The sequence below is a fragment of the Carassius gibelio genome, chromosome B19, assembly GCF_023724105.1.
Source record: "Carassius gibelio isolate Cgi1373 ecotype wild population from Czech Republic chromosome B19, carGib1.2-hapl.c, whole genome shotgun sequence".
NCBI classification, from domain to species: domain Eukaryota; kingdom Metazoa; phylum Chordata; class Actinopteri; order Cypriniformes; family Cyprinidae; genus Carassius; species Carassius gibelio.
The window spans coordinates 9,909,832-9,920,208 of record NC_068414.1 but is presented as its reverse complement, the minus strand read 5'-3'; the positions used below and the strand labels follow the sequence as shown (position 1 = coordinate 9,920,208).

At 38.9% G+C, this 10,377-nt stretch overlaps 2 protein-coding genes across 10 annotated transcripts in view; both read left to right on the top strand.

Moving 5' to 3' along the window:
• The first annotated feature begins 261 nt into the window (after window positions 1–261).
• Window positions 262–4,189, top strand: LOC127979227 (60S ribosomal protein L15). Of its 3 annotated transcripts, none has more exons than XM_052584560.1 (4): window positions 262–317; window positions 1,324–1,505; window positions 2,491–2,627; window positions 3,830–4,189. In XM_052584560.1, exons 2-4 carry the CDS (start codon window positions 1,334–1,336, stop codon window positions 4,133–4,135), a joined length of 615 nt encoding a protein of 204 aa, XP_052440520.1. In that variant the 5' UTR covers window positions 262–317; window positions 1,324–1,333; the 3' UTR covers window positions 4,136–4,189. The 3 variants fall into 3 exon arrangements, with proteins under 3 accessions (XP_052440520.1, XP_052440519.1, XP_052440518.1); XM_052584559.1 differs by having other exon boundaries at window positions 298–317; window positions 1,302–1,505; XM_052584558.1 differs by lacking the exon at window positions 262–317 and adding an exon at window positions 489–917.
• Window positions 4,190–10,185: 5,996 nt separating this feature from the next.
• Window positions 10,186–10,377, top strand: part of LOC127979195 (nuclear receptor subfamily 1 group D member 2-like) — a 79,116-nt gene continuing 78,924 nt past the window's right edge. For 5 of the 7 annotated variants that reach the window (XR_008158746.1, XR_008158744.1, XR_008158747.1 and 2 more), the window contains exon 1: window positions 10,188–10,377. This exon is cut by the window's right edge and continues 159 nt beyond it. The gene's annotated coding sequence lies outside the window, so the exon portion shown is untranslated. The other 2 variants (XR_008158743.1, XM_052584472.1) reach the window with 1 other exon arrangement.

Sequence of the window (10,377 nt, the reverse complement as noted above, 5' to 3'; positions counted from 1 at the left end):
ATGAAAGGGTCTTTATAATGCCATCATGTTTGCTTGAGGTGTTGTCAAATATCACTTCCGGGAGACAAACCCTCACTTCTTCTTCTTCTCCCTCTCTGAGTCTGATAAGAGAAGAACAAAAGCATATGATTAAGTCTGAAGTTTAAGAAGAAATTTGTCTAAACACAGTGTATGTAGTTGGTTAAATACATTTCGTAGGTACAGACTACGTTTCCCAGAAATCTTTGACAACCGGAACCGGAAATACGATTGAAGGAACGGCCTCATAAAGCATTATGGGTAATTTTTCTCTCCCTTTCCGGTTAGTACGCCATCAAGTAAGCGAGACCCTCTATTTTTTTCTGAATGTAGAATCCATTAAAAATCTTAACCCGTGTAATGTCATCCGAATCACGCAATTAGTGTGTTTTGTGCGTAATGTCTATGAGTTCCTCTCCGACCGTTATTTCCCGCCGTGATGATGTCGTAGGTGTATTTTAAAGCGGATTTGAGGAGCGTAGCGCTGCGGATGTCACGCCGGGGTTTAAACCGTTTCTGTCAAAACTGAACTTCTCATTTGTTATCAAAATTCATTTTTGGGAATTACATTTGTTAAACTTACTTTAATCATTGTCCGTGGCTTAAGCGTTAAATTGTTTAAACGTTGATATCTGTATCATGCCCAAACTTAACAACACACCGCTGCTGGGATTCTAGTACTTCGAGTTAACGTTACTCCTCAAGTTCTCCTAAAGCTGTTTAGTCTGAGATATCAAACCGTATGATGTTACTCATTCTAAAATTAATTTCTACACACTTGTTAGAAGTCAGATCTGTGACCTGTTGTGTTGTTGATTAAAAAAAAAAGCTACACGGACATCAAGAGTCAAGTTCAGATGTCTCTGACGGTTAAGATGACGTGCAGAACCTATTCAAACGTACATAAATAAATGAACAGTCTCGTGATTGGTAGTTCAAAAAATATAGGTCTTAAATGTGGTCTTAAAACTGATTTATGGTCATAAATTACAGTAACATTATACTTACAACCCTACAGATTTTTATTTTTTTATTCTATTCATATTTTGTGGTTTATATATGTATTCATATATTTGTGTGTTGTCGTCTCTGTATTGGAAGCTTGTGACACTAAAACCGATTACTTGTACGTGTAAACGTTCTTTGTAATGAAGCTCTTTCTCTTTCTGCTAAATCTGCCACATGCACTTTAAATAAGAGTAAATGTAGTGTGTTGTAGTTTTAGATGCATCATTAGTGTCATCTGTAAACACATGTAATGTGTGTCTGCTGTGCTCATGTAGTTGTGTTGGTGTGGTGCTGCAGGTGAGGCATCATGGGAGCGTACAAGTACATGCAGGAGCTCTGGAGGAAGAAGCAGTCGGACGTGATGAGGTTCCTGCTGCGTGTGAGATGCTGGCAGTACCGTCAGCTGTCGGCCCTCCACCGGGCCCCGAGGCCCACCCGACCCGATAAAGCCCGCCGGCTGGGATACAAGGCCAAGCAAGGTGAGCGACCGGAGATTCAGATTGAACTTGTGCACACAGCTTGGAGTATCGCATAAACGTCCTGATAAACTGGAACTAAATATCACTAAGAAAACTAGAAGAAGCCACGTAGTATAGTAGTTTTCATATGATGAGTTACTTGTGCCTCGAAGCAAGCAGATGAAACGGAGTAAAGCTTTTGGAGCTGAATGCTGCTGTTTGGGAACACAGTCATGTAAGACGGTTATACAGAAATAATGACCATAACAGCAGAAGATGAGGAACACGATCGTTCCACTGGTTAAAGTTATCCCGTCCCACTGTGCAGAGGCACATGACTTTAAGTTGTCATGAGAGAGCCAACTTACTGAAATGCTATTTAAACGTATTCTTCTTCTGAGACTAACATTTCTGACTGCTACTCTTTAACTACAAGCTTCAAACTCTTCAGACTGATCTGACTCGAGATGCTTTATCTTTTCAGACTGATCCGACTTATGGTATTCCTAAAAATTAAGATAAAAAATATTTTTTAAATGTTTTTCTAATAGACTTTTATTCAGAATCTAGCATTAATAGTCTATTAATCTCTCAGCTTCATTTAAACTATTTCACGCTGAAAACAATCAAACTTTTAAACACTTTCTGGTCTTGCTTTCTCAAGCCGACTTCAAGTTTGTCTCGACAAGCTTTTTTTAATCTAGATTTATTTTAATTTTTTTTATGCGTAAAGTGGAATTTATTCAAAAAATGTTTCCATTTTTAGAATTTATGTGTAACTTGGCATTTCAGTCCAAATGTGTTTTTTAAGCCGTATTCAAAAATGCACAAAAATAGCTGAATGGGACATAGTTTGTCACACAAAGCAGTTTTTTTTTTAGATCAAGGTCTAAGTGTTTAAGTTGTTTAGTTGATACTCAGTTGACCGTTCTCTCTCTCTCATTAGTTCATGTTCTCTTGAGTTTGTGTATCTAAACTTATCTAAACTCTGTTTTTGTGCAAACAGGCTACGTCATCTACCGCATACGTGTGCGCCGTGGAGGCCGCAAGCGCCCCGTGCCTAAAGGAGCCACCTACGGCAAACCCGTGCACCACGGCGTCAACCAGATCAAGTTTGCACGCAGCCTGCAGTCAGTAGCTGAGGTACGTGAGCGGCGTCTCGGCCTGAGAGGGCGTCTGCAGCCAGACACACTGATGCTTTAACGCACACAGATTAGTTAAAACCTGCACTGCTGCACATACTTTTAAGTCAGGTTTTTATATGCACAATGGTTACAGGTCAACAGGTTTTTTACTGAATAATCACCAAGTAGTCTTATTGACCAGAAGAGCTCTGAACCACGCTCAGATGTATTTGTCCATTGAGACGCCAGGCACTTCAAAGCTGTGCTTTCTTGATTGATGGAGATTTCTTTGCAGTATCATGGTTACAGTAAAAAATTTCTAGCAAAAATTAAAAAAAATTGAGGTTATATATAATTAAAAAAAAAGTTAGTGATGTGGTCTGTTGGCTTTAACAAAAGCACAAACCATCAGTTAACACGGCTTAATGTTCTCCGGCACCGTGCTGGATTTCCAGTGTGCAGCGTTTGGCTGAGGAAAAAGAGCGACAAAAAGCTGTGAGGCACAATGGTCAAAGATGTCCATCTAGTGCATATTTACATAGAAAAGCCAATTATAAAGCAGCAGAGCTTTGTACACAGCTCAGACTCGGAGTAATCATCTCATCTCCATAAGAATATGATCAAGAACAAATTTACCAGGACTTTTGAAAAGGTTCTGTTCACACATGATCTCTTAATGGTAAATCATCGGTAATTTACCAGTGAAGACTGTATTTGTGAAAGGGGCTAAACTCTTTCTCTGTGTATGCTCTGAATTTGAATTGCTCAACGTTCATCTTGGAAAACAGTGTGCATTATCTCACTAGATTTGTAACGTAAATCATTTATAAATCTTTGCCAACACAGAATACATCAATCTGTTTTTAAATATGCCATTTATTGTACGTCACGTTTTCAAAATAAACATTTCTGCATGTGATGAAATATTAAAATGTAATGGATTTAAACATTAGTCACGCATTGAAGTGAGATGTCACCAGGCCTTTGGTGCCCTCTTCAGGTATTTGTTTAAATAATGTAATATGTATAAGCATATTATGTTATGAATTTTAAGTGTTGTTCAATACAATGTAATTTCTTGGTTTTTGATATTTTATTTAAGCCAATTATTATGGCCTCATCGTTGGTTTATTTCATACTAATAGTCGGACTATAGTCTGGTTTTCACTAGGGTCAGTTTGTGTTTCTGAATGTCAGATTTGTTTCTGATGTGTGTTTTAGGAGCGTGCGGGCCGTCACTGTGGAGGTCTGCGGGTGCTCAGCTCATACTGGGTGGGTGAAGACTCCACATACAAGTTCTTCGAAGTGGTCCTCGTTGACACCTTCCACAAGGCCATCAGACGCAACCCCGACACACAATGGATCACCAAGGCTGTGCACAAGCACAGGGAGATGCGCGGGCTCACGTCAGCCGGCAAGAAGAGCCGTGGTTTGGGCAAGGGTCACAAGTTCCACCTCACCATCGGCGGCTCTCGGCGCGCGGCCTGGAAGAGACGCAACACCCTGCAGCTGCACCGTTACCGCTAGACGACGCCGGCTACAACTGTACATTTGCCCAAATAAAGTACCTTTGTATCCAAACATGGTGTGTCTTTATTGAGAGCAGGAAGTCTGTTACAAAAGGCATGCATTTATTCACCAGCTGGGAGGAGCAGCATGTGTGTTATGATATACAACATCCCTGGTTCTCTTTGGGCTTTGAGATTGAGATGTTTAGACTGTGTTTATACTTTACTACATGCTTTACGGGACAGTTTGTGTGTTAGGTGATGCATGCTCCACTCTTTCTGGGGCTGAAGATGAACTGTGTATTCTTGGTAGTTTTGCCAGTATTTGCCTCTAAAAATGTCTTTTCACCGAGCAGGTTGGTGATTTATATGCAGCGGGAGACTCATTCATAACAATGGCACTATTGTGTTATTTATGCCTTTAAACATGATTTCTATAACTTTAACATAATGCGTTTTAATATTTGGAAGGCTGCACAGTCGATCAAATTCCACCAGAGTTGTGTAAAAATAACTATCCCAATTAGGTTTTCAATGATTTGTGTAACTGCTACACACACACAAAAGAAAAGGGTTCCACCCATGCTTGTTTTATTGGGCCATCCAAGTCCCCATAAATGAGAAATGACATCCACACGAGGAGAACAGGGCCATGTTCTTGAAGCTTCTAAGAATCATCTTCGCCCTTAATTTGTTTCAAACATTTCTAACTAGGAGTCTTAAGAGTGATTCAGGACCAATCTGAGCGAAGAAAATCAAATACTTACATCCTAGTGAGAAGGTGGGGCTGACCCTGTTGCTAGGTATGAAAGCCTTTTGAAGACTGGTGGTCAAAGAAGGATAAAAAAGTGCATTTAACAAGTTGACTTACCTGCTTACCGTGGTAATGAGATGCATAGCAAATTATCACTCCATGGCTGGATGTTTAAGTGGTGCCTACAGAATAACATACAGCTGCTGGTCATATAATTAGAATATCATAAAAGTTTATTTATTTCACTAATTCCATTCAAAAAGTGAAGCTTATATATTATTTTCATTTCTTACACACAGACTGATATATTTCAAATGATTATTTCTTTAAATTTTGATGATTATAACTGAAACTAGGGAAAATCCTAAATTCAGTATCAGAAAATTTGAATATTACTAGTGGCCTTCAGCTCTTCTGCATTCTTGGGTCTGGCATATCACATCTTCCTCTTCACAATACCCCACAGATTTTCTATGGGGTTAATGTCAGGTGAGTTTGCTAGCCAATTAAGAACAGGGACACCATGGTCCTTAAACCAGGTACTGGTAGCTTTGGCACTGTGTGCAGGTGCCAAGTCCTGTTGGAAAATGAAATCTTTATCTCTATAAAGTTGGTCAGCAGCAGGAAGCATGAAGTGCTCTAAAACTTCCTGGTATACGGCTGTGTTGACCTTGGACCTCAGAAAACACAGTGGACCAACACCAGCAGATGACATGGCACCCCAAACCATCACTGACTGTGGAAACTTTACACTGGACCTCAAGCAACGTGGATTGTGTGCATCTCCTCTCTTTCTCCAGATGATGGGACCCTGATTTCCAAAGGAAATGCTAAATTTACTTTCATCAGAAAAAATAACTTTGGACCAATCAGCAGCAGTGCAGTCCCTTTTGAAGTGAGACTCTTCTGACGCTGTCTGTTGTTCAAGAGTGTCTTGATACAAGGAATGCGAAGCTGAACCCATGTCTTGCAGACCTCTGTGTGTAGTGGTTCTTGAAGCACTGACTCCAGCTGCAGTCCACTCTTTGTGAATCTCCCCCACATTTTTTAATTGGTTTTGTTTCACAATCTTCTCCAGGGTGCGGTTATCCCTATTGCTTGTACACTTTTTTTCTTGCACATCTTTTCCTTCCCTTCGTCTCTCTATTAATGTGCTTGGACACAGAGGTCTGTGGACAGCCAGCCTCTTTTGCAATGACCTTTTGTGTCTTGCCCTCCTTGTGCAAGGTGTCAATGGTCGTCTTTTGGACAACAGTCAAGTCAGCAGTCTTCCCCATGATTGTGTAGCCTACAGAACTAGACTGAGAGACCATTTAAAGACCTGTGCAGGTGTTTTGAGTTAATTAGCTGATTAGAGTATGACACCAGGTGTCTTCAATATTGAACCTTTTCACAATATTCTAATTTTCTGAGATAATGAATTTGGGATTTTCCTTAATTGTCCGTTATAAACATCAAAATTAAAAGAAAAAAACATTTGAAATATATCAGTCTGTGTGTAATGAATGAATATAATATACACGTTTCACTTTTTGAATGGAATTAGTGAAATAAACTTTTTTTATGATATTCTAATTATATGTGACATTAAATTCAGCCAAGTATGGTGACCCATACTCAGAATTTGTGCTCTGCATTTAACCCATCCAAAGTGCACACACAGAGCTGTGAACACACACACACACCTGGAGCAGTGGGCAGCCATTTATGCCGCGGCGCCCAGGGAGCAGTTGGGGGTTCGATGCCTTGCTCAAAGTCACCTAAGTCGTGGTATTGAGGGTGGAGAGAGCACTGTACATGTACTCCCCCCACCCACAATTCCTGCCGGCCCGAGACTCGAACTCACAACCCTTCAATTGCGAGTCCGGCTCTCTAACCATTAGGCCACGACTTCTCCATTATAATTATATGACCAGCACCTGTAGGTTTTATAGTAAAATTGGACGAGCTTTTGGGGCAGACCTGACCTGTTGAAAAGAGATGGTGTACATCCCTCCTGGGGTGGTGCCGCTCTTCTCTCTAGAAATATGGCAAATAGTCTTAGAGTTTATACTTGACTAACTGGGGCCCAGGTCAGGAAGCAGACAGACTGGCTAAACCGACCATCTTCTAGCTGCCTCCCATCACAGAGGTCAGTTAATTCTCAGCACATAGAGACTCTTTCACCTAGATATCACACTATAGAGACTGTGTCTGTTCCCCGAACTAGAAAATGCAAAAAACATCCAAACAAATTTAAGAGTAACAATTTAATTGAGGTTCAACAAATAAAAACAGATGCAATACGGATAAACAAATGATAAAGCTTGGCTTATTGAATACCAGATCACTTTGGCTCCGTATCAAACATCGTATAGATTTAAAAATATTGCTTATTACTTGAATGGTTTAGCACCTCAGTATTTGAATGAGCTCCTTTTACATTATAATCCTCTACGTCCGCTACGTTCTCAAAACTCAGGCAATCTGATAATACCTAGTATATCAAAATCAACTGTGGGCGGCAGATCCTTTTCCTGTTTGGCGCCTAAACTCTAGAATAACCTACCTAACATTGTTCGGGAGGAAGACACACTCTTGCAGTTTAAATCTAGATTAAAGACCCATCTCTTTAACCTGGCTTACACATAACATACTAATATGCTTTTAATATCCAAATCCGTTAAAGGATTTTTAGGCTGCATTAATTAGGTAAACCGGAACCGGAAACACTTCACATAACACCCTATGTACTTTCTACATATTTAGAAGAATGGCATCTACGCTAATATTAGTCTGTTTCTCTCTTGTTCCGAGGTCACCGTAGCCACCAGATCCAGTCTGTATCCAGATCAGAGGGTCACTGCAGTCACCCGGATCCAGTACGTATCCAGACCAGATGGTGGATCAGCCCCTAGAAAGGACCTCTACTGCCCTGAAAGACAGCGGAGACCAGGACAACTAGAGCCCCAGATACAGATCCCCTGTAAAGACCTTGTCTCAGAGGAGCACCAGGACAAGACCACAAGAAACAGATGATTCTTCTGCACAATCTGACTTTGCTGCAGCCTGGAATTGAACTACTGGTTTCGTCTGGTCAGAGGAGAACTGGCCCCCCAACTGAGCCTGGTTTCTCCCAAGGTTTTTTCTCCATTCTGTCACCGATGGAGTTTCGGTTCCTTGCCGCTGTCGCCTCTGGCTTGCTTAGTTTGGGACACTTCATCTACAGCGATATCATTGACTTGATTGCAAATAAATGCACAGACACTATTTAACTGAACAGAGATGACATCAATGAATTCAATGATGAACTGCCTTTAACTGTCATTATGCATTATTGAGATACTGTTTTCCTAATGAATGTTGTTCAGTTGCTTTGACGCAATGTATTTTGTTTAAAGTGCTATATAAATAAAGGTGACTTAACTTGACTTGACAAGGCCTGTTTTTTTCCTTATTTACCCCAATCGTGTGTGTGTGTGTGTGTGTGTGTGTGTGTGTGTGTGTGTGTGTATGTGCATGTGTGTGTGTATGAGAGAGAGCGAGAGAGAGAGGGATTAAAGAAAGATGGGCCACACACATACATACACACATATACATACATACCACATATACATATATATGTGGTTATTTGGGCATAAAACTGAAACAACTAAATATTCTTTATTCACACATAATTACAAAAATAACTTGGCAATATAAACGTAACTGTGACCATTACAAAAACATAAAAAAATGCTTTTGGTAGGGCAGCTGTGGCACAACCCTTGTATTGGCTGATGATAAATTTGTTAAATTAAAAAAATATATTTATTAAAAATACATTTGTTAAGTACAGTTGCTTCACAGGTCTTTCTAAGTGTTCATCTGGGTCCTGTTGTATTATTCTTTTTATTTTTATTTTTAGATTAGATTAATTTAGATTAGGGAATGTGCCTTATCAGTTATATCGATTGCTTCTGCACTCTAAGTCTTTCATTCGATGATGACACACACAAACCAGGATGAAGTCGAGGAAGCCGACTCTGAGAGAATGGATGCTAAAAGAAAAGAGGAAGTCAATTAGAACTATAGGAAAAACGAAAGGACATGGAGAAATCAAGAGTTTGGAAACTACCGGGGACATCAGCAACCAACGACGACCTGATCAGCTGAGAAACACAGTAGATGACAGACAAATCATTAAAGCTGTGATAATTAACCCTAAAATACATGTCTGTAAAATCACCAACAACCTCCAGAAAGCTGGGGTGATGCTCTGTCAATCTAATATATAATAGTTCTCTCTATTCTAATTATATTTAATCTATTTGTGTTCTTTTTAATAAAAAAAAAAAAAAAAAAAAAAAAAAAAAAAAAAAAACAAAGCTGACCCTGTAACACACTCTATTTGTTTCCTGCTTGATTTCTTTATCAACAAAGGCCCTATACTCTATAGCTTTCTCTATTATTTTTATATTCTATCTACTTGTTTTGTTTTTGTATATATATATATATATATGTATATATATATATATATATATATATATATATATATATATATATATATATATATATATATATATATATATATATATATATATATATATATAATTTATATTTATATATACATACATCCTGGGGCACTAAAACAGTCTGAAGTTACTAGGGTATATTTGTAGCAATAGCCAAAAATACACTGTACCGGTCAAAATTATCAATTTTATTGTATGGAAAAAATAATTAGGATATTAAATAAAGATCATGTTCCATGAAGATACTTTGTAATTTTCCTACCATAAATACATATAAATACAAAACGTAATTTCTGATTAGTAATATGAATAGATAATAATTAATTTTGACTTTTGACTAACTTTAAAAGTGATTTTCTCAATATTTAGATTTTTTTGCACACTCAGATTCCAGATTTATCTCACATTGTCCTGTCTTAGCAAACCATACATCAATGCAAATCTTATTTATTCAGGTGATGCATAAAAAAACAAAACAAAAAAAAAAACTCAACCATATGAAAAAAAAAAAAAAAAATTAAACCTTGCTAAGGGTACTGTGTTAAGGTAACCGAGACTTGCATAACGTACTGTATTCAGTATTAATTATTTTTTAATTGTGTTTTTGTGGATCACCCCAAAAGGCTGTCAAATATAAACCTCTCGGACTCGGGGTGCACTGCGCTCCTGCGCACGTTAGTGTTTGGGGTCACGGGCTGAGGGGCACAGGAGGACCCCTGCAGGAGCAGTGAAAGTGTGTCACTGGGTTACAGCTGGAGGCGGAGCGGGTCACGTGATCTGATTCTGCAGGAAACCACGCCCACTCTGCGTTAAACCTGCCTTTCTTCACTTCTCTCCACTACTGTCGACTTACTGAGCTATCACAGAGTCTGTAATACACCTCTCTGATTTATCCTCTCCAGCTGGTGCTGTTTTTATTATAGAGTTCGGACGAGTCTAATTATTTCAACTAAAACCGACGTATTATTACTGTTTTTATAAGACACCTGAGGTTTTGTTTTATTGGTCGCTGAT

What these genes read in the sequence shown, in the direction of transcription:
- LOC127979227 (XM_052584560.1), top strand. Translation starts at nt 1,334, where the DNA reads ATGGGAGCGTACAAGTACATGCAGGAGCTCTGGAGGAAGAAGCAGTCG. An exon ending in GGGATACAAGGCCAAGCAAG is followed by an intron (nt 1,506 to 2,490) that starts GTGAGCGACCGG and finishes TTGTGCAAACAG; the next exon opens with GCTACGTCATCTACCGCATA. An exon ending in GCCTGCAGTCAGTAGCTGAG is followed by an intron (nt 2,628 to 3,829) that starts GTACGTGAGCGG and finishes TGTGTGTTTTAG; the next exon opens with GAGCGTGCGGGCCGTCACTG.